Source organism: Chiroxiphia lanceolata, chromosome 16, assembly GCF_009829145.1.
Source record: "Chiroxiphia lanceolata isolate bChiLan1 chromosome 16, bChiLan1.pri, whole genome shotgun sequence".
In the NCBI taxonomy this organism is placed as follows: domain Eukaryota; kingdom Metazoa; phylum Chordata; class Aves; order Passeriformes; family Pipridae; genus Chiroxiphia; species Chiroxiphia lanceolata.
Window position 1 is genome coordinate 4,019,245 of NC_045652.1, and position 24,656 is coordinate 4,043,900.

At 38.5% G+C, this 24,656-nt stretch overlaps 1 protein-coding gene across 23 annotated transcripts in view; it reads left to right on the plus strand.

Annotated features, from left to right (window-relative positions):
- The window catches only part of RBFOX1 (RNA binding fox-1 homolog 1), a 1,157,213-nt gene that overhangs the window by 783,378 nt on the left and 349,179 nt on the right, over window positions 1-24,656 (plus strand). For 20 of the 23 annotated variants that reach the window (XM_032703684.1, XM_032703685.1, XM_032703682.1 and 17 more), the window contains one exon: window positions 5,024-5,065. The exons of the other annotated variants lie outside the window; for them this stretch is intronic. In XM_032703684.1, the coding sequence (XP_032559575.1) occupies window positions 5,024-5,065 (42 nt within the window). The remainder of the gene's footprint in view (window positions 1-5,023; window positions 5,066-24,656) is intronic. 23 annotated transcript variants of the gene reach the window in all.

Consider the following 24,656-nt stretch of genomic DNA (forward strand, 5'->3'; position numbering starts at 1 on the left):
TGATGGTGGTAATAAAACCCCATGAAATTAAAATTCTCTGCATGCAAACACATACCTAGCTGGGAGAAACCCGAAGCTCTGTGTTCTGGAAAAAAATTTACATATGCAGAGATATATATGTTCTGTAGCCCTTTGTATTAGTACCACAATGGAACAAACAATCTGTAGGTCTTCAGCACACTTTCACCTCCTTAGACTTGTCAAAATTTTGGGGCTTTCAGGAGACATGTAGATGAAAATGTGGGCAGCTCTTAAAGAAAGTGGAGGATGGCCCCAGTTAGTCCTTGAGGAAGAAATACTGATTTTATTTGAAAGCCTCTAAATGATGCTGGAAGTCACTACCAAAGGCTCTGAAAACCCCACTTCTAGTTCAAATCATCCTGTATGTTTATGCAGTTACTGATATTTCTAATGAGTCTTCTGTGTTTGAGCACCTCAGGCTCTGTTTTGGGGCATTGTGAGCTCTGGGGATGGACGTTGTTTCTCCATTTGTGTTTTGGGTTTTCACATGAAGTACTGAAAAGCAATTTTAGATTAATAGGCAACATTATTTATACATTTATGTACAAGCCCATACTCTCTCCACATATTAAATAACTTGAAGCATCATTTCTTCAGAATTCTGTAGGGCAATGAGATAATGAACTCTAATATGTAATAAAAGGATGCAAGGGGAGTGACTGTTTCCATATGAAATACAGCAGTGCATAATGTGTCTCCTTGTGTGGCACAGCATTTTTGGGCAGCATGGCAAGGTAAAAACACAAGCATTTAATTTTTGACAAAAGACTTTTACAGTGAGATGAGTATCTAAGGAGAGAAAATGCCAACAGATGGATTTAGCAAATAGTATGAAATGTCCCAAAGTATCTAGTGAAACACAACTAGTATGGAACAATCCATGGTTTAGTTTCAGCTGTTTGATCTATGAATGAGGAGAAATATAAGGCCTCAATCAGATGAATGAGCAATCACCAGTCAGGAAGTTAAGTTTTGGTAAAAGCACTGTGACTGTGAAGTCCCAAGTTTTTCACATCTGGCTCTCATGTTCCACAGTTCGTATGTAGATACTGACTGTAAACTATCCTTTCCTAATGGAAACAGGAATATTGTTCCAATTCAGGTAATCATATTTTCACTGGCCTTTTTTGAGGTGGAAAGAGAGAGGCAGCAATGCTGGAGAGCCTTTCTTGGTACTGCTGTTACAGTGGGTGTCTGAAGCTGCACAGAAAATCATGGCTGAGTAACTGCAGTGAGTGCTCAGTGGAAAACAGGAGGGTTTCATATGCACTGGTTTCAGAACACAGGCTGTCCATTTACCTCAAATGTTTGTGGCAAAATATCTAGAATGTAAAAGACATTAGATGTTCATTGGTTGTTTTTCAACCCCTGGGGCTGTGCTCCATTTCAAAGGATTTTCTCAATCCTGAAAGCATTTTGAATTGGTAAATGTAAAACAAATACTTGGGAATGTTGTACTACAAGGAGAATAGTTTTTCCTTTTACATTTTAACCAGCACATTCTGTGTAAATAGCCTTGTCACCATCCTATTCTTCTCTTTGCCCCATGACCTAAACCCTTTCTTTACAGTCTGTCATTCTTTAAAATGACACTTAAAAACCTTGACAGCAAAAAAACTTCCCAGGTGGACTGTTGGCATTCCTTGTCACCTGGAGTGGTGCTGTCACTCTCTCATCTGTCCATTCATGCATGCATGGGTCCCATTTTCTATTTTCCAGTTTCTTCAGAGGTAGGCATTTTGTGTCCTTATAAAGAGTGGATGACTGATAAATACATTTAAAAGATCTTTGCTTTCCCACCTGTTACTGTTACTTAAAGAAAACAAAACCAACTTCCCCCTTCTAGTCATGAGCTCCCTGGAGAATGACACCAGCAGGTTGCACAGGATTTCCAAAGGGTCTTTTTTGGGTTTAAAATGATGGAGCCTGACAGCATGAGTGTCTTCTAAGCCTTCTGCCTTTTAAAGAGACCTGTAGTCTTGAAATACTGTTCAAGTTCTTTGAAAATTTTTCCTTCATGAAACCATTTAAAGAGGATCAATCCTTTAGGCATTCTTTTCACTAAACTCACAGTGTGTGAGAGCTTGACACAATGACACTCAATGTACTGACCAGGTTCTTCAAGCAGTCTTGAGCTAAAATAAATAAACAGTTAACTGCATATGGTTCAATCCAGAGACATAACAAAGTAAATTCAGGATTGAGAAGCACTGTATTTAAAATTGCAGGATATGCACAAGGTTTGCTTCTAGGGGCTCCTGATCATTAATTAAATATGTTATAGCTTTCAGTTTTTCTCATTTATCTTTACAGGTTTACATATTGTAAATGCATTATTTATGTTTTCCCTTAAGTGCTCAGTGCTGCCAGGATGTTTCTCTTAAACTGGCACAGATAGCAAAAAAAGACAAAATGAGAGAGCAAATTTGGCACTGGTTAGATGCACAGAAAGCTGCTTGTGTCCAAATGAGCCTTTCCCAGATGTACATTAATAAACTTGAACTGATAAATAGAGGGCCAGACAGACAGACAGATGGCATCAGTGTTTAAACTATGAAAAAGATTTTTTTCATTAAGGGAAGTTTTGAGTTGTTTCATTTTTTTTTCATTTTAATCTCATCCTTATAATGCCTTTTCACTAAGCCTTGTTGCTTTTGTTCTGGAAAGCTCCCGGTGTGAAGGGTGATGGGGGAACTGTGGAGGTGGATATTCTTCCTGCAATGGATTATGTTATTTTACCTAAAACACACAGTTTGGACTCAAGTGTTTGCTGAACTTTGAACCAAGGGAATTGCTGGCATTGGTGTGTCCTGCCTGTTGTCCCCACTGTGTTTCTCTGTTCCTTTAGTAACCAGAGTGCCATGGATGTGGTGGTAGATTGAATCAAACTATATTTTAAAATAGTATTTCACAATCATAAGAAAGCCATTTGTGTTAAATAAATGGATGTTTTTCTTCTGTTTCTTTTGCTGCCAGCTGTGGAGGAGCAGTTGGATGTTGATGTGCAGTCACCCTTTCCTGACTTGTACATCTGGGCTCTTATTCACTCCTTGCCTCTCTCTTATGTTCTCCCACTGCTCATAAACACTTCTTTTCAATCTTAAATAACATATCCTGTTCTGGTGGCTGAGCTGTCAGGTATTTGTCAGGTTTGTGTTTCATATTACAGTAGCAGACTAATTAAAACACAGAATTAACTATCTGTTTAAATAATCAATAACTATAACCCTTGCTCCACTCTACAAATATTTGATACAGGTTTTTTGGTTAGTTTTGTACAAATTTTGCAACTGTCTCATTTCCAGGATGAAGTATCCTGGTCTTCCTACTTCCCCTGTACATTCCCCTGGATGTATTTCCAGATCTTTAACCACCCTGGTCACCTTTCTGTCTGAAGGCAGAATGTCTGTAAATCTGTGCAGCTAATGTGAGGTCAGAGCCAAAGGTTTCATCCCATGGGGAAGAGGACAACACATTCTTTTCAAGGGTGATATTAAAAGTACAATTGGAAGCTATTTTCCCCTGTATTAAAATGGAAGTAAAACAGCAAATATAAATTTCAGACAGTCTTTCCAAAAGACTCTTCACAGTCATTTCCAATGAAGGAACTAGATGATCATTGTAGGTCCCTTCCAACTGAAATACTCTATTTTATTTTTTTTAATCAATGTGAAGAGGTTCATATGGAACTCAGGTCTGAAATTAACTCTTGAGACTTATGCAAGCACACTTACAGTGCAGACTAGTAAGACCTTAAAGTAATTTATAAATGCTGTAAAGTCATGAACTTTGAAAAGTGGAATCATTAGTCTGCAAGTGATAGTGACTTTAGCTGTACTTAGTTTGACTCCTCAGGGGAAGTGTAATTAGCCCTATGCTGAATTCCTTTACATTTTATTCCCTGCTAGAGAACTTCAAAGAGCATTTGTTTCTGTCAGACTTTGTATTTTCATACAGGGACTGCTTTGTAAAACTCCTGCTGTCCATGTAGAAGGTTTAGCTTGTAACTTCCTTACCAGGATTCTTTCTTCTATGTTGGAAAAAGGGCTGGCAGCTTTATTTGTTTGTAGTAACCTAACTTTGAGAAGTTTTTCGTCATCACTGTAGAGTGAAAATGGCTTATACAAATGAGTATTAGTCCATGCTTTAACTTTTTCTAAGTACAAAGTAGCAAAAAGTGTGTTCTGAACCTTTTAGATTTGAATTTTTTTATTGCATCAAATTTCATGTTTTGTGAACTCTTTGCCATGTACATTAATGACAGAAATGACTGTGATTGCACTTTCAAGGCTAACTGTGCTACCTAATGATTATAAAATATTCTTAAAATACTTCTTTTTAAAACAAAACAAACCAAAAACCAATCAGACTAAAAAAAAAACCTCTCACCAGAGGCTGGACAAATCAACATCTGAGTATGTTCCTGAGCAAAGCTCTCACACTGTGGAGAGCATTTCTCATAAACCTAGCAAAACACAGAGACAGCAGCACAGAAAAAGATATGCTGTGGAATCAAATCATCTTCAGAGTTATTCTTACACCTGATCAGAACTGGAAGTTGTCATAGGAATGGGTGTTATCAAGTTATATGAAACCTCCATATCTTTATTTCTTAGGTGTGCTGTGAATGTATCGTGGTATCTTAGTAGAGGGGTGTTCAGAAACACAGCACAGACTTGTGATGGAACAGAAACAGGGGAAAGCTTCTTCCTGAACTGAACTACCAATGAAGTGTTTCAAATCTAAAAAAAAAAAAAAAAAAGGGTGCTTTTCTACCTCAGATTTGTTGTGGTTTCTGGTTAATTTCCTTTTGTAATTTTAAAATATAAGTGGGGAAAAAAGCTTTCTTGTGGTAATGATTCTGTCTAGATCCACAGTGCAATATTGTGTTTAGACACATTTCCAAGATTTATATGTGTAGCATAGGTAGATTTAGCAGCTTTGTTGTGGCAAGAATGTTATGCTTTCAAAGTTATTTTGGTGTTCTTTTTTCCTCTTGTAGAGTTCAAAACAACAGATGAGTTGTGAAAGAGACCAGCTAAGGGTAAGTGCTTATGCAAATGTTATTTGCATAATATATTCTGTTCTTTTAAAACACAAGCAGAGTCTAGTTTGTGCTATTGACAGATGGATTACTTAATTTAAGAGAAGCATATTTAGTTCACTTGTTGCTTGTTGGTAAATATTGTACATCTCTCAGTATAAAACAGCTAGAGTAGATCCAGGGTTTTCTTCCATAATGTAGTGAGATTTGGCAGTAAATAACTTTTCACAGGACCTCTTGACACTCAGCAAACCCTTCCTATGCACCAGGTGAAGGTCTAGTGGGAAAGGTCACTGTGTTTCTCAGACTGTCTCCACTGCTAGATTGTTTCAAACAAGAATTATCCTTTGAATTTTAACAGTCTGTGTACTCTCAGAAGAAATCAGTGCTAGGAGTGTGAGGGAGCTGGTATTTCAGTGTGTCTGCTGGTTGTGTACAGTCTGTAAACAAGATGGAGTTCCTGAACCCAGGTTGCTGACCTTTATTTTGTTTTCCCCTTTTCCTGTGTTCAAGTGACTGTGTTAAACAGGTTTTAGTCCCTGCTCCCTTTAAATGCTACAGGTCTCTGCAGATTGCGAGTATTTTTGATTGCAAGTATTTTCTGATTGATTCTAGTATTTGGTTGGAAAGGTATAAGAGCTTTCTTTGACTAAAGCAAAAAAAAACCCCACCAAACAAAAGCTTTTTCTTCATCCATATGTTGGTTAATAGACCTACATTTATTTGATATCACATGATGAGTATTTACTCGAAATTCCCTATGGAAGTAGAGAGGGAGAGGCCTGAAGGAACTGAGTTTCTGTACAAACAAAAATACTGTTGGAAATAGTAAAAGCAGCATTTTTTTTTTTGTTTGCTGTTTACTAAACATCAGCTATGCCTTCGTGACTTGCAAGTATAAAGAACATACTCTAATCTTAAAGTACATGGTGCAGGGTTCTCATACATTCAGCCATTCATTAGATTAACTCCACCAACATATTGAGATGCTTCAGCTGGTCCTCACCACACTTGTAATGGGATTTTTGGTAAACAAGTTATGCAAGAATGATGCATCACATTGTCCTCAATTCTTTTCTTGCTGACATGTGCACTGCCATTGTACTGGAGCTGGAGTGACAAAGCTTTGTTTTATCAGTAGTCATGTCTCAACAGAGCAGCTGTCAGAGCTAAAATATTGCAATAGTACCTGAAGGACAAGCTTTTCAAGAGGTAGCAGTGCCTTGAGAACAAAGAAAGTTTTCATTTGGTTTTATTTTCTCCCTTGAACGAAGAAAAACATTGGTTTTAAATATAATGCGAGGAGGCTGCCAGCTCTTTCTTCAAGTAAAAATGTGTGGATTTTCAAAGTAGTGGATAAAATGTGATGCAGTAAAAATTTCATGTACTCTTCTATGCCAGTATTACACATTTACATCTAACAATGAGCTCAGGGCTTTGTGTTATGTCGAAACGTGACAACTACAGACAAAACCACATCTGTAACCTACTAAAAGTGGGTACATCATCTCCTGCCACTCCTGTGGTGTTCCTGTGACACAAAACACAGGTACCAGTGTAAGCTCTGCTGCTGAGGCAGGGATGCCAGGAAAGCAGTGCCCCACCCAAAGGAAGAGCTTGGGGCTGTAGGACAGAAACTAGAACCCCCAAAAAGTCTCAGACAGACACAGCAAAAGCAAAAAATACAGAGCTTCTCCTTTCCCCTGCCTGGTCATCAACCATCCAAACCTTCCCCAGTGCCAGGGATCTACTGGAGTTTTAGCAGCTTGTCTGCTGCAATGCAACACAGTGAAATTTAAATATATTGTGTGGAGATGCTGCACCTTCAACTCTCTGAGGGTGTAACTTGACCATCCTGTCGTTTTTAAGTTGGCTCTCCAGCTGAGCAGGGCTGTTAAAGTCATGTTTAGTGGCTGAAATAGGTTTTGCAGGCCTGCAGTCTCTTCTTCAGGGCTTTGTGACCTACCTGTGAATACTTGGATGTGAGGCAGCCTCTTCACAGCAAAATATTGTTTCATCCCAACGGAAAGAACTGAAATAGAACAAGAAAACAGGATTAAAAACAATAAAATGCCAGTGTCCATTCGTGTTTGTTAAACCAGCTTATCCTTATATCATCTAATAATATAAAATTAAAAAGACATTATCTCTCACCCTCCTTGCTAAGTCTAAGATGAATATGTGTCTGCCACTCTCCTCTTTTGATTCCCTAGTCATTCCCTGGTTTACAAGTCATAAGGAAGTTTCAAAGGAAAGGCTTGTTAAAATCCTAATAGTGTAAATAAATAATTAGACATTGTGTGGCTATACTGAGAAATATCTGACTCTGCCTATAATCATTTATTCAGACATTTCTCATCTGTTTATACTTGAATTACTAAATAAGAAATCATACAGAAAACTCTGGGAATTTTATCTTTAGCATGGCTGGTTGGGGCTTTTTTATTCCATTGGGGTACATAACACAAGTTGAGTTTGGTTTATTTCCACCTGATTTTTAAAAATAAACAGAGCGTTAATGCCATTTTTCAAGTTTTACTTTCTGTTGGCAATGATTTTCATTACAATGTGCTGCCTCGAATATTAATTATTTTCATATTTCTGTAATTTCTTTTTGCTTTCTCATCTGGTGTCATCTAAATCAAGTTTTACTAAACAACCAGTGTGTTTTTAAAGGCAAGTTGAGTCCTCATTATTGCTCTCTCCACCTCCATCCACACACTGTGCTTCGTCAGTATTTCCTTTAAGGAAAATAATGATAGTTTAGTCCCCCTCACTCTGTTTTCTGTTATCTAATCCTGATTTATAAATCTCTTCTTGGACAGTTACACCCTCTCCTCTTCTCTGACTCTTTCTTGCTGCCACTTGCTGTTTTATGAGTCTCTGTGTGGAACTTAATGCAATTGTCATTCTGAGGCATTATAAATGACCTGGAAAGACACAGAACTCACAGCTTGCTCCAAATCATTTAAAAACACTTTTCTGCTCATATTTAGGTCTGACAAACAGACTTTGAAACGGGAATGATCCAGGTTATTTAAGGCTGTGAAGAAGATCAGGATACCAGCCTTAGGTAGAAATAAGCTGTAGTACATAAAGCTCTAAAAAAGGGCAGTGACAGCCTCAGAAGTCTGTCTGCTGTTTCCACTGACCCTTCTTTGCTGTTTTGACTTTAGCCTAGCATTTTATTTTTTTATCATAGCCTAAGGACCTTTCTTAAATGTACAGGCTAACTTAAAGCTCACCAAGCTTTACCCAACCTTCCTCTCAACTCATAATTTATTATTTTGCACTATTAACTGAGCATAATTGTTTCAAGTGAACTCCTGTATCTGCACTGACATGAGTTGTGCTATATAAGCTTTTGGTCCTCGTGCAGCAACACTTGATGAGCTCTCCAAGGTGGGCAGAGAGCAATTTTAAATTTTAATGTTAGGAGGGTTTATAAATGTTCCTGTGAATACCAACGAGGTCTAATGGTAAATGGTGTGATTAGCTTCCTTGACCTGAAATTTTAAGTGACCTAGTTGTTGCTCTAATTAACAGCTGCTTTCACATGTGCTTATTATCAAGATGCATTATATGCAGCCAGAGTTCCTTCTCTGGTCTGAAAAATGGGCAGGGCAGGGTTTTACTATCGTCTTGTATTTAATATCAACTTTTATATTTTTATGGTACTCTGATTTTCAAGGAGACAAAAAAAATTTGCATTCAGTATTGTTCTATTTGGCTTGTCTTTTATATGGTAAATCAAATAAGCTCTGACATGGAGCCAAAAATGTATCAAAGGTATGCCAGGTAGAGAGAAAACAAAAGCAAAGGCATTTATGTCCAACATAATTTTTAAGCAATGCTAATCCTGCAGTATTTAGCCCTTTTTGTGGTTTTGTTCAGTGCATTAGTTCATCAGGTTTGTAATGTGCTCAGCTGTGTGGATGAGTTTTTCTGGAAACTTTTTGAAGAAGATTTTTGAAGCTCATCATTGTGGTATTAGCTTTCTCCAGTGATCTAAGAATAATCCATTGACATTTTTCATGTACAGTGTTCCTCTGATGCACTAAGGAGGTAAATTTTGATTCAGATTAGCAGATGCTAATTTTTTTAATCAGTTTGAGCTGAGCAAAACCAAACAACTGAGGAGAGGAAGAGAATCAAAGTGGAATCAATTTGTGATGTAAATGAGAGTTTTCTGAAATCACTTCCTTGGGTGATAGTGGGGCAGAACTCACGTAATGCCTGGCCAAAGAACCTCTGCTCTCAATCTACCTCTTCCCACATTGGACTGGAGGAAAAGAAAGGTGTATAATAAACTTGCTTTGTGAGTCAGTGATGTCTTGTTACCAGAAAGAATGCAGTAATTCACAGCATTTCTGCAAAAATGGGCAGCTTGTTCTGGCTACTGATAAAAATGTCACTGTTTGCCTTTCCTTCTGAAAATCTCTGGTCTGCATTTGCAAACAGCCCGTGTACATTTTGCCTGGAAGAATAACCTGGAACTACTCAATAGTATATGTCCCTCTCTTAAAGGAAAAAAGGGTTAAAAGGGGATAAGCTAAGGTGTACTAGTAGAGTTGGATCGATCTGATGTGTTTACTACTCGTCCTTTCCTTAGGAATATGTAGGTTATGCTGCATTTGACGTGCCAGACAAGTGCCTTAAAATGATCCTTCTTTAGTTCCCATAGTTATTCTTGCAGTGAGCTGCATTTGTCATCATCCATGTAGGTGTAGTGTGAAGATACAGGTAGGTGAGATCAAAAAGAAGGCCTCTTTTTGGCTCTTGATCTGTATTACACATTGACATGGAATGAAATTAGAGTAATCTCACTCACCACCTTACCAGCTCTGTTCCCAGTGGTTCCATAAAGAGTAATTCACATCACAATTTGGGAAAGAATTATTGGAGCTAAGATCTAAAAAAGAATAAAAGTATTTTCAGTAGTCCCCCAAACTTATGAGGAGAAGGGGTAATTGTAAGGATGTGAGTTCATTTAAATTTTCACTTCCCTTGATGTGAATATGTATGGGGGGGAAAAAGGCAACTAGAGAAGTGTAAAATTCTCTTGCAGTCTTCTTGGTAATCCTGGCAAACTTTAGGAGCCTCCTCAAGAATAATGACTTAATGCTGGCCTCCAAGTTGTTGTTTAGTATTATGGTGATTCATAGAAATAACAGTGGCAAAGTAATGAAAATTGTTGTGGTTCATGTTCCAGGTGACATGGCCTCTCCCCGGGAGGGTGCTGTCACCTCCACATGCTCACTGCTAATGGGCCTCTTTGATCAAGAGAAAAAAAAAGAATGTTTGCAGTGCTTTGAATAGTGGTGCCACTTACTTCAGAGTTCTTTAAACTCTTTCAGGAATAGTTAAGAGGCCTTTAGGTATTGTCCTGACTCTGCTCTTGATGGAATGCCTTTCAGAAAACCTTCCATTCCTCTCCTGATGTTGTTTTGGCATCTCTCTCCGAGAACAGCAGGCAGAGGATTTTCTACTGTTCAAAGGGCACTTTCTTCGGAATTCAGCTTTGATTTTTGCACAGTCAAGTATTTTCTCTGTATGGTGCTTCATAATTGCTGAAATGGAAGGATTACAGTAATATTTGGTGGGGCTGAAGCAATGTTTTCGCTAACTACCCATCCATTTAGTGTGACAGGCGGATTCCATCTAGAGTTGCAGCACACTATAGGGATTTCAGCAGCTCCTCAATGTGTATTTAGACTCACAGCTATATGGAGACAGCCAAGGATAGGGAATTGCTTTAGGAGGTAGTTCAGTGAGTGTAATGAAGGTTCAGGAAGTGGTAAACTTCTGACGGGATAGAAGGAAATGGATTTAGTTGGCACAAGGGCTGAACCAGTGCCCACCATGAATTCAATACCCTGGTTCTCTCTTCCCCCCGCTCCAAAAACATGAGCAAGACACAACACTGGACCCACCCTGGATTTGGGAGCAGCTTCTGCCCTCAGAACAGCAACTTTTGGTACAGACTCTGTGCAGTGGCTTCATCCAGCTTCTGTTGCAGAACACTCGCTGCGGTCGGGGATGCTGGCCTAGAAAAGAAGAAAGGTTTTCTTGCTTAGTTTGTGTTTGTTGAGAGGGAGCTCTTTTTTTTTCCACACAGCTTTTGTAGTTTGCCTTTGATCATCTTGAAACCAGACCTTTGAGTGCACAGCTTTAACAGTGTTTATACTATCCTGACTTATTATTTCAACCTCTGCTGTTGCTTAGGCAGTTTGACTAGCAAAGATCATAGTGCCTTTAATGTCACACCTCATTCAAGCAGGAAACGCTATCTAGTTTACAGTGCAATTTGGGTTGGCTTTTTTTTTTTTTTTCCCCCTTGACTGTTTTGGGTTTTTGCAGGTTTTTGGTTGGGTTTGTTTTTTTCTGGCTTGGGTGGGGGTTATGTGGGTTTGGGGGATATTGTATGGTTTGGAGTTGGAGGTGCTGTTGGCTTGTACTATTTATTTTTCTTTGTCACGAGGGTGAAAAAAACTGAAAAAACAGGAAAAGCTTTTCAGCTGCAGGTAGCTGGGCTGGATTTTTAACATACTCTTTGGTCCTTCTGCATGGTGGATTTCTGTTATCCTTTACTCATATATAAAATAACTGACAGAGCAACTAGATTTTTAAAGGGAACAAAGCAAGCATTAAGAATACTGTAATAACTGAAAGAACCCCTCATCGTATATGAACTATCCAAACAGTGTAGTGTTATTAGGAGATGCAGTCACTGGGCAACATTGACTTCTTGAACCACTGTGTTTTCAAGTAGAGAGAATGAAGGAATATTGATTATAATATGGGCATCATGTTCTAGTGTTGATGTTAAGGGTCATTTTATGTTCTGTAAAATCCTTCTAAACCTTTCTTGTTTACACTGGTCAGGTTTGCCACTCTACAAACCCATTCGATTATGCTTTTTTAAGTAGCTGCCAAATTTTTTCAAAGCAGTAGAATTACAAGGAAGAATAAGTTAATCCTAAACAAAAACTCAGATGCATGCATCAATATTTATATGTATGGATGTATATACAAACATATATCAGTGTTTTTTATCTGTGTATATATATAAAAAATACAGCTTAAAGATCCAGTCCTACAGACTTGTAGCTGACATGCACATCCACCATAGTGTTAGATAAAGGGTGAAATCTTTGGCCAGGATTTTAGAAGTGTGTACTTGTTCTTAGTCTTGCAGTCTTTTATTAGTACTTAAACAGTGACTGTGGTCTGTTCTATTCTGCTGCAAAATCCCAAGTTGTCCTGAAAGCCAGGTCTCTCTTTGTGTCCAGCAGGAATGGTTTTCTTGGTACAAAATCCCAAGCAGCTGTATGTAATTCCCAGGAAGAATAAAGAAATAAAAAGAAGGCACACTAAACAAACCAAACCAAGCCATGTTTTATCAACCTGACAGTAGTTTTGCACCATCTTGAAGTTTTGGGCTCAAGCAGGGAGCTATTCCTGTTGTTGGAAGAGAGATGAAGAGAAGTACAGAATTTGAAAAATAACTTTAATAATTTGTCTGGTCTTCACAAAGCCTTACAGCAAAAATTTCTTTGGAAAAAAACTAAATTAGCCAGAGTTTCACACTTTTCACTGTGTTCACAGAAGCTGTTGGGACAGTAAGATCAGCAAACATACATCCCTGTATCTTTTTGATGCTTTCCTAATGTGTCCTAAAGAAGGGCAGTGGGATCAAGGGCACCCTCAGGAAGTTTGCTGATGGCACCAAGCTGTGTGGGGCTGTAAATAAACTGGAGGGGAGGGATGTCATCCAGAGGCACCTGGGTAGGATGCAGAGCTGGAGCAAGGTCAACCTCATGAAGTTCAACAAGGCCAAGTGCCCCTTGACTGAGACAATCACCAATGTCAGTGGACAATTTGGGGACAAATTGATGGAGGGGTGAAAGAAATGCTCAGCTGGTATTCTTTGTGTAGCAGGAGGATGCATTTCATAAGCCATGAAGTTGAGAAAGGCAGAAATGCTTTGCTGGTTTGTAGCATCTTTGTTGTTTTGCACCCCTGGGAGAAGCTGACCTTGTTTCGGGAGTGTTTTTTCCTCCTGCTGCTGTGTGTTTTGGAGCTTTGATCACCTCTGTTAGCTTTAAAGACAGTATGGCTTAGACAGGGAGAGGGAGATATAAAACCCAAGTACCTCATATCACAGGCATTTTATATGCTCCACTAATACCAGAAATTTAAGCCCTTAATGTGAAGGAGTGGCTACGGATGTATCCCGAGTATGTAATCAGATGCCATGGAATCTGTTATTCCGTAGGTAATGGGCAAAAATACAGATATCCTCTGTACTCACAAGTTCCATTTACAGCATTTCTTTCATACAGCAGTTGTCTCTGCCTTTGGATTCTTAAGATGTCTTTGAGTACAATAGTGGAAGTAAAAAGTGGTGTTCATCTCAAGGTCACTTTGCTACTTGAGAGCAGCTGCCCTCCAAAGAGCACATAATGAATAGTTTTATTACCTTTTGGTTGGTTTTCCCTTCGTGCTATAGATTACTTCATATGCTATCAGCTCATTTCTCTTTTTTTTTTTTTTCCCTCCCATTCTCTGAACTACTGCTTTCTACAACTGTTTTCATCCTTGTTAAAAATCATTTATATAGCACCATAAATTACAGGCACTTCACAGGCACAGAGTAAGATTCTACCTTTGGCCCAGGTAGTTTCTGGTTTGCCTTTTGTACTTCACACAGTACCTGGGAATTTTAAGGCAGATTGCATTAATCTCCTGTTTTATTTCCACAATATTTCATGATCAGGTGATGGTGAGTCAATTCATGTGATGTAGGTAACTCATCATTTGTTTGCTACTTAGGATGGATTGAAGATTGCAAATGCTTCTGCTTCCTAATAATTCCAGGCACACAGTTTTGTGCACATACATTTACATCTAAAACCTGCAGGCACTGGAAAAAAAATCCAGACTCTTCATCATTTAGCTCCCCGCTTATTCTTTCTTTTTTCTTCCCACTGTATGTAACTGACACTTCCCATCTTTAATATTGAAATCTCCCAGGAATTTTCACATGATATTGCCACAGTTCCCAAGTGAAAACCTGGCAACATGTTCCATAATGATGCCTTTGAAAAGGTAGTTTATTTTTTTGAGTTTTGGCTCACTTTGGAGGCTCCCAACTCAAGGATATGTTACACCTGGGCTGCTTCAGTCCTGCTTCCATTAAAATGCACATTTAAAATCTAATTGTAGTTATTTGATTTGCAATTAAGAAAAATATTTTTAATTATTATTTGCCTGAAAAGTAGTAATCCAAAATACAGCAAAGGTCTGTTACTGTAACTGTTTACTATTTTCCTTCACCTTTAAACAGAGATTTTTTTTTTATTTTTTTTTTTAAATCCCAAAGAAACAGATGTAAATCTAGGAAAGACTATCAACTCACCAACTTAATTTATCCTAAACCCTTGAAATGTGCAGGCATTGGGTGCTGGTCATCTTCCCACTCTCATGCTCAGATGGAAATGTGGATAGGATAGTATAGGATTGTGGGGATTTCTTTCAGTCCTGATAATCTTATATCCAAAGTATCTATTTTACAGGGAGAGACAGTAAAATATTTTGAATATTCATCAGTGTTAAAAATATAACAACATTTTTCTCAACTTGTGTGTATCCAAATTTTAGAATTTGTTCACATGTTGACATCAGAACAGAGCAGTCCTGGTGTGCCAACATTGCCTTGCACTTCCTTCTGGTTTGAAAACAGTAAGCAATGCTTATTATACAAGTGTCAGATATATTGGATGCAAAAAAATTAGTTTCCATATTCTATTCAGTACATTAAAATTGAGATACTTCTGACTGAGCCAAAATAATTCTAAAAACTGGGGGTTTTTTTCCCTAATTTCTTGTTTTGAAAAGGTGTTAGAGACTCCAAGATAAATTTAAACCCAATACCCTTATATATTAACTCTCAAAAAGACTTTTACCATTTTTAGAGAACTCTGTGGCTTCTATGATACCAAATATATAATGAAATGAAAAACGTGGACTTTTATTTAGAAAAGGTTGAAAGGAAAAAAAAAAATCCTATTTTTCAAATTTTTTAATGAAATTGTATTTTCACATTTCATTCAGGATCATCCAAGTTTTATTTTGAAAGGGCTGGAAAACACTTATTAAAATAAAACTTATTTTAATAACTTTCTAGTTATTAAAGCTAGAAAGAATCTGAGTAAACATGGAACTGTATTCATCTTACAATTAGTGTGACAATAGAATGTGGAGGAAACTCTGTTGGAACAAAGGGGTTTTTTGATGTTATTACAGTAAAAAGCAAAAGCAGATTTATGTCCCTGTGTGGTTTTCTGAACTAAATCCCAGCCAAATGCTTGCCATGTTCCTGCACTGTTTCTTTTGCTCTGTTGCTGGAACTAAAGCCCAGTATTGCTGGTGTGTTGGATGGAGCAGGCAGGTGAACACCTCTGCTGTTGGGTGCTTGGATTCCTGCTGGAATGCAGGGAAAACAGGGAGTGAACATTCCTTCCTTGGCCAGGTGGAGTTAAGAATCTAAACACAATCAGAATTTGCAGCATAGAAATAATCTTAAAAGATATATCTTAATCAAAGAAAGAATCAGGTGTTTGTGCTCCTTGACTTGCACGTTTGGATATCCATGACCATGGAAGGGTTTAATCCAGCCTGGTTGGTGAACAGGGAGACTCAGTGCACAGAGAGCAGCTGAGTTGAATGCTCAGAGGAAAACAACACAAAATATCACCTCTGAGTGGCCAGATGGGCTTTTATGCAATGTAATACTGCAGTCTGGAGTCTTGCTGCCTCTAAAGAATTGCATTAATGAGCTCTACTCGTGGGGAATTTCCTTGTTTGAAGTGCAGGTTGTAATGGAAAAGAAGCCTTGCTGGTTACCCCTTTGCTCTGTGTGGACTTAAGAGACTGTCACTAAATAGAAGCAGGGCACCCAATTCTAAATGTTCTTTGCTGGTTTTCCACAACAGCACATTAAATTTCATATGTCAAAAAAAAAAATCAGAGTATCTTTTGAAATGTTTTAATATTGTTTGTTTGCAAAGATGCTGTGGTTTAGCAAGGTCTTGCTCGGTGAGAAGCACTAAAAGACTGTCATGCCTTTGATCAGCATTTTGCAATTTACTCTGTGTGTGGAGCCCAACTGGGACTGATGTAGTCCCGGAGAGAAGGGGTAGTGATGCTGTTACCCAAGGCTGTGGTCACACAGGCTGCTCCTTTTTCCCATGTGCATAGTTTTTTTTGAAGACAAAGGCAGCAGATGTTGGGTCAACCCCTTGCTGCTGCTCTCTTTCAGTCTGGCTCAAAGTGCCAACAATGTTTTGTCTTGGGAAGTGCTTCAGAACTGTGCAGCAATCTCAGGCTGCATCAGAATGTTGCCATCACGTTTGTGATTTATCTCTGATGAAAGGTGGGACAGTAAAGTGAGGAACAGTCACTCCTTGTGATGCTACGGGACAATTTCCCTCCTGAGGAAGAAAAAAAAAATCTCGATTTTCACATGTCCACAAAAATATTTTCAGTGTGTACTACCAGAAGAATCTACATTTAGATTTGGGAGTGAGGTTATATTTCCAGAATTTCACTCTCTTCAGAATAGGATGTAATTTGTTTTATTTTGTTTTGTTTTGGTGTCAGTACCTGTGCATTTGCTGTTGGAAATAGTTAACTTTGCATTTTGTTGCTGGGGAAGAAGTATCCAACTGATATGAACCATGAACCCCCTAGGAAAATAGAGAATACATAGATTCAGAGCATCTCAGAGCCCAAATTAAATATTTAGTGTACAGGCTGGATCCCTCCTAATGGAGAGTGTCTGAGGTAAGCATGGCATCTCTAATGTACAGTCAATTTAATAACTGAAGGAATGGGCAGCTCGTGTAAGGAGAGAATGCAGGGAGTATTTTGATTTCAGACAAAAGAGTTGTGTGATAAGTGAACTCTGTAATTGTGAGAATGAGTAGTCAGGGAACTCTGTAATTGTGAGAATGAGTAGTCAGGGAATCCAACTCCACTTTGCTGAAGGAATTTCTGGCAGTACCCGAAGGCAGTGGGGTGAAGTGTGCACAGGTTGGTTTGCTCATTGCCTGGTTTACTGGCCTTTGGGTTGCTGTGCAAGTGGGTGTAGAATCAGAGGCCTGACAGGCTTTGTAATGCCTGAAACATGCAGGCAAAAGTATTCCAAATTTGACCTTTTGCAATAAGCTGCATACTCCCCAGATTTTTTAGATCGGAGAAAGAAAAATCATTCTTTCTGTGGGGATGTTGGAAGGGGTGTAGTGACCTAGTCATCATCTGCTATCCCTGTGGGGGAAACAAGGCACAGGTCTCTTGTCTCAGCGTGTTCCTCAGAGCAATGTTGTGGGCATTTACCTGCAGGGTGCATGTGCAGCTACTCAGCTACAAGGAATTCTTTACAGGTAGTTGCATCTTGCACTAATTCTTCTAGAAATACCTGTCCTTCAAAAACAACCGTGTCCTGTTTAAAGAAATTCTAAATCTAGAGATGAACCTTTGTACTGTTAAGCATTCAGTGTGAACAAGAACAGATCCATTCACAGATATGTCATGCTCCAAGACAACAGGAAGACATTCCCTCTACCAGACTCCAAGCAGGCACTCTTCACCTCATTTTGTCTCCTGACGTTCCCTGGGTTCCCTCACCTGGTTTGGACTGATGGGCAGAAGTTTCCCAGTATATTTGAAGTGATCTCAAAATAATTCGAGTCACTTCTGCAAATCCAAATTTGGGCATACATGTACATACAGCACAGTGTGTGTATTGAGAAAACACTTAACTGTTGTCTCGCTGCTTGCTTGTCATTAATGCACAGATGGTTTCAGTAAATGTCAAGGGTTGCTGGAAAACCATAATCTGAGACCTATGAAATGTTCAGTGAATCTCACTACAGAAGCCAAAAAAAACCCCAAAAAACACAACAACGAAGAAAGGGCTGTGGAGAATATCTAGAGACATCAAGATGATGGAGGGAGTCCTACAAGTCACAAAATGAAAGGCAGGCAAAGATGCCCAAGTGTTTTTGTGGTCTGGAAGGCAGCCAAAGAGGCATTGATTTATTAAAGAGCAGCATCACGGCTTCCTTTTCTCGATGTGATGGTGCCATTACAGCTCCTCAAGCAGTCTCTGATTTCCTTGAGAATGAGGACTAGGAATTTCAAACAGAACAGCAGAAGAAGATTCTGAAGAGAGTTATTTTCAGACCGATGCCACTGCCAGAGCATCACTCTGACTGCATGTACCTGACTGGGGAATTCAGTGTGTCAAGTGTGTGCCAGTGTTTGCACATGAGGTCTCTGATTATTAAACACAGCACCTACTTGTGTAAAAAGTACCCCAGCAGTTGTGTACACTGAGTTTCTCACTCTGCAGTTGTACATGGTACACAAAAACCAGCTTTAATGAGACAGGTAATTTAGCAATAGTGAGTAACCCAATAAAAATTACATACTCAGCTGTTTTGTTCACAGAGTTAACTCAGTGCTTTTCTTGTGTACTGGGAATATACTGGGAGTGGCCAGCACCTCTAGCATCACCTTTTTGCATCATCAGATTCTGTGATTTTTTTTCTCTATTTTTGTACATACGTGAATCCTCCTATTCGTTTCTTTTCCCTATTTTCTCTCTGAATGGCCAGTATTTTAGTGTTTTAATTTTCCATACAACATGCACACCTTCCCCCCTTACAGCACCTCCCTAAAACCCTGCCCCTGTGTCTACCTGTTTGTCATTTTACACGCCTGGAGATGGGCAACCCCTTCCCCAGGAAGGACACTGCTGTGGAGGCCCTTCTGATTTTGGGATTGGAGATCCTGAGCAGCCCAATGGCAAGGCTGGTTCTGCCGCTCTTCCCAAGATTTCAGCTGGCAGGGGAGCAGATTTTTTGCCTTCCTCATGCCATGGCTGTTGTAGCAGTGCTGCTCTGACATCAGCCTGGGAGCAGGAGGAGGTGTGCTTTTAACACACACTGTGGATATGCAGGTCCCTCACCAAATCAAAACAACGATACAGTTACCAGGCTGTTCTCACCTTGTTAAAAAACGAGTGTGCCAAGGAGACAGAGCATGAATTAGCTTTGTCAGGTATATAGGCAGAAATAACAACTGATAGGTTTGCTGTGATAAGTTCTCTATGATGGCTTTGCTGAAAGGTAGACTGTTTCATGATTTACTGAACTATTATAAGTGGTAAAACTGATCCATTTGTTATCATCCAGTGCATAAAGACTTCAGGATTTAAGGAGCCTGCACTAAATAACAAAGCAATTTATAAACTCATAAACTGAAAATTACAGGGAAGAAGTCCTTAAGTCATTGGTAATAGCAACCTTTTATCATGTTAGTGATGATTATCAAATGTTAACCCCTACCTCGCTTCTTAAAACAAAACCTTACCTTAAGATAGTTGAAATTACTTAAAGAAGTCATGGATATAACTTTGTATTGATTTATTGTGCAAGAGTTTTATTTATTTATTTATCTGGATGTCATCCCTCCCCCCTGCCCCATGATGTCCCTACATCAAATGATGTGAAGTGATTTATGCTTCTGCTGGCAACAGCATGTTGGCTGATGTCAGCTGAGGAATGAGATTAGTTGACTCTACTACTGGGTAGAAGGTCTGTACCCAAAGCAAATTTGAGTGTAGTATCTTGAAAAGAGAATCCTTCTGTATTTCAACAAACACATAACAGTTAGCAATAGTTGGTTTCAGCTTAGCCTGTCCTAAGGAGAATATAATTATGTGTCCTGCTGTGAAGATGGAAATACCTTGTACCGGATTTTAAAAATGCATTATAAGACTGTAAGTTGTCTTTGTGTTCTCTTGAATCAAAGATTTTATGGGCAGTGGAAAGAAGATGTTGACTAAAGCTAAGCAAACATTTGCCTGGAGGTAATTTTTCCTCATGACATTAGTTTCTTTTTTCTGCTTGAGATTATCCTGAGATACTAAACTCATTCAGTTTTATTCAACCAATCTAAGTTCTCAAGGAACAGATGAATCAAGAGCCACTTGTTACCGGTACTCAATATTTGATATCCAGCTTGCTTTGCTGAAGTGTGAATGATTACTTGCTGAACCAGATCTGTGTCTTTTTGTGATCTGTATAAGCATAGTATGTGAATCAAGCTGAAGATTTGCAGAAGCACCTGGGCGTTATCCAGAAGGAAATTGGAGAGCCACACTAACATTTCAGGAAATTTAGTTAAAACAACGTTTTCCAATAGCCACCAAGTTCTGATCCCTTTGTCCTTGTGTTAATTCTCTGGTATTTTTCTTTCACAGACCTTATGCTAAGTAAAATCAAACCCATCATTACCCCACAGTGACACCCTCCCTGACACTGAGGCTGGAGCCCAGTTATGACAGCTTAAAACCAGGAGAGAATATGTGAGGTTTTCCTCTGGCTTCCAGGGTTTTCCTTGGCAGAACTATTGGCTGAGTCTGGTCTCACTAAAAGCAGTGAAGAAGCAGGAGCAAAATAGCACCTGCCACTGAAATTATGGATAAGGGGTTGAGCTGTTACCAATCCAACAATGATCACTTGGTTTGGGTTAATTATAGTCTCTTAGTTACCCAAAAAGTCTTGTCAGGATAGAAGTTTGAATGTTGAGAGAAATGAGCTGCTCACTTTTTTCCAGAAACATCACAAATGAAGTGAATTTACCAGGCAAAGGGTCAGACCCCTCATGGTTCTTCCCAGCATGTGCTAAGAAGAGGGAAAGCAAGTTTCATTTTCCTGTCTAATGGGAAATGATCAGCTGTGAGCATCCCATGCATGTGTCGTGGGATCTGAGGAGGCTCCCATCTGTCTCTGTCCTGCTTGTCACTCCTTGGACTGTGCACTGAACACAGTTCTTCAAGCAGCCAGGAATCCTGAGTCCATATTTTTAAGTTGTGGTGATGTCTAATGACCAGATTGTTGGCTGGTTGCTCCTCAGGCTTTCCTGGGACTGTATTCTGACCTGGTTGTGCAGCAGATGAACACAGAAACTAATTTCTTGCATCAAAAGTGGCAGAAGTGCTAAAGTAGTAGAAATTAATTGGAAATGAAAAAAAAACAAAAACAAAACAAAACTGTGTGGTGAAAACACAGAATAGTTTATAAACTGACTGAAGCATACATAAAGTTGTGCTTCAGTTGCTCTTCTGAAGTTATACTGAATCCAAAAAGCAAAACCCTGAAAAACAGCAACAGCAAAACCCACCCCCTTAATGCTGCAGTGATCCAAGAGCAGATTAAGGGCTTGTTTTGTTACCATACCTCCTAACCATTTGCAGGTTTTCATTTCATAAATAGCAATGATAGATGAGGCTGTTAAAGTGTGGAAATTAAGCACAAACACAAATACTTTTAGCTTTCTAAATGTTTCAAATTATTTTTTGTGTTCTGTTTAAATTATGTGAGATTTCAGTCTCGTTGCAGCTCATGTATCATGTGCATCATTGGTATCTTTTCTTGGTGAAGCTTAAGTAAAAGAAACCAGTTCATTCCCAGTAATATCAGCATAATCATTACCATCACACTCCCTCCCTCCTTTATTAAGTTTTTTTTTTTTTAAGAATTATTAAATCCCTCCTCTGATTTAAATTCTGAAGAACAGACTTTAGTTGAAAACATAGACTTGTTAAAGTCAATAAGTTTTGTCTTTGCAATCCATTAGTCAAATATATGATTTCAATATCCTTCTATATGTTCATGTAGGACCTAGAAAAACAGAGATCATACCATTGAGCACAGAGATTACTTTGATGTTCTTGCAGCTCCTACATCCTCTGAAAGAGGAGAAACTTAGTTTGCATTTCTTTTGTCTTCCAATGCAGTAAGCAGCAATATCAATGCTATTTCCCATCTTCTGTGTCATTAATAAATGTGCCAAGAGATGTCCATGAATTATGGGTCTTTAATAAGGTAATGGTACTCTTAGAATCTAGAGCTTGATTTTATGTGGCTTTTTTTAAACCTGAACTGCTTAGGTGCCAATAAGAATGTGCTGATCACATACATAACTAGTCTTGACTAATCACGAATACACAATTTGTTATTTCATTTTTGCTATTAGCAACTATTTTAATCTACCCTTAATATCTCACCAATCCCTTGTGATCTCCTCGAGGAAAATATATAATGTTCTGTTTGATTATAAAAGTTAAGGCTGTGGTATGAGCTTGCACAGAAATGCTGTGCTCTGAGGTACCTGTGGAAGAGCCTCATATAATGTCTTTGGGAGCATCAAAGGACATGGGCCGTTATCAGCAAATAGCATATACTCAGATTTGTAACAGAGTTTCTGATTGCTTGTTTTTTTAAAGGAACAGCAAGATTCTCATTGATTTCAGTAGCCTTTAACCTGGACCAGATGTCAGCTGTCTTGGACCAGCCTTTGTTAAAATTATTGTGGTCAGTACCTTCTATTTCCATTTTTTTTTTGCCACTGTTTGCAAATCTAGAAGATGTAAGAACTAACCTTAGTGGACAGGGTTTGGTTTAAGCTTCAGTCATAGGTGCAAAAACCAGAGTAATGTACCTGTTTTCAATCATCTTTTTATCCAGGTTTTTCTACCCGTGCAGAAACTACGGATGATCTAAACGAACAAAGTGTTTAATAATATCTGCACTAAAAATAAAACACTTCAAATGAATGGTTTTGTATAGCTGCATTAGAAATTGTTCCACCTGTTTGAAGGAATAAGATACAAAGAATTGATTGAGTAACCAATTTAATAATGAGGAGAATTTAGAATACAGAAAGATTACTTGAAAGCCTCGGGAAACAATTCACTGAAGTTTTATATGCTTCCTGTGCTCCAAAATAGGGAAATTTTGATACAAAAGTGATTTATAGTCAATAGCTGTGCACAGCCTTTTATCATATTAATAAAATCTTTACCCAGTCTTTGAAAATTCTAAAGCCTGCTGTGTTCAGTTGAGGTGCACAGATCAGAGAGAACTGCTGGCTGGCTGATGTGCAGATACATTGTCAGAAAATGTATTTTCAGCCTAACCACTATAATCTAATTCATTCTAGCATGATATTCTGGGTTTATTATAGTGTAACTGACTGCTGAACACAGTGCACAATGCAGAAGACTAAATCAGGTGAAAGTGTACAACTTAAAGGTGACCAAGTTAAACCATTTAGAATGCTGAATATTGGGGCTTAAAGTGGTTTAAACAACTCAAAACTGTAAACAAAAGGCTTTTCTTTTCCTCTTGAAGTGTGTCTGTGTAAAGGAAGTGACTTTACCTCATGAAACTGCACTAAACTTATTTAAAATGCTATTGTTCTTGTACATTACAGTAAAAGTTATCACTTCAGTAATTGCTATGTTGAATCTTTCCCTTCTGCCTCCAATAAAAGAGGCAACAACCTTTTACCTGGACATAATATTTGGCAGGTCAAACATGAATAGCTCTGTGTGTTTATATGTATCTCTTTATCTATATAAACTTCTCTCTTCTGTTAAATAATGTTAATGCTAGAGCAGTTATTTTTATTTGGGTTTCACCCTGGTGGTAGTTTTCCATTGGTTTAGGAGTATGGATTTTAGTTTGCTCTCCCCCAGTCCTGCTTTGCTATTATGTCTCCTTGTTGCAGGCTGTTTCAGCAGGTGCCTCTCCATTTGCCCCCTGCCCTGGTGCAGTGAACGATTATGCTATTTAGTTAAAGCATTTTAATTATTTAGGTGGCATTTTACCTTATATGGTTAGACTGAGTATGTAAATGGACAGGAGTCTCTAGTTAAAAAGAACAACAATTTTTTGTCTGAAGGAGTGCTCAGTCTCTGACCAAAGATAATGAATAAGTAATCAAACATAAAAATAAGATAAAATTTCTGTTTAATCTCAATCCCATGGCTGTTTTTTTAGTTATACTTCTTTTTATTTATTATTGATTTATAATTGTTATGTATATACTCTAGTAGTTGGTGCACTTAGCAGACAGACTGTGTGTGTAGCTTTCCCCATCAATACCTGAAGCATATTATGGTCATGGTGTGATGTGCTGCCAGTTCACAAGGTCAGGGGTGATTTTCAAGTCCAATAATGCAGCCTTAAAAGTGACCAAGGGTTTGTCTTCTTTACGTTGTAAAAATGTTTCTCACCTGAGGATGCTGTTGATCGATGTACTAAATACATTGTATTTAGTTAAATGAGTTAAAAGTACTTTCACAGCCTTTGCAAATGATTTCTTAGCCTTTTTTAGCAAATGATAAAACTATAAGTTGCAGTCAAAAAAATCTGAGTCCCTTCCATGCTCACTCATTTGCATAAAGCACCTCCAACTTCACAAACAAAGACCAAAAGATCCAATTCTCTTTATTAACTTTTATTAAATACGCAAATCAAAATTCAGATTTTGGTTTTACAGCACGTGTTACGGTAAGTTAAAAAAAAAACAACCCTACCAAAAATAAATGGAATTAGCGCAAACACCTTTCCTTCTGGAGTGATTTGCTGCTCGCCTTCCCCGGTCCTCACCCTGGCAGCTCTCTCCCAGCAGCGGGAACAGCAGCGGCAATAACACCGTGGAGTCAGTAGAT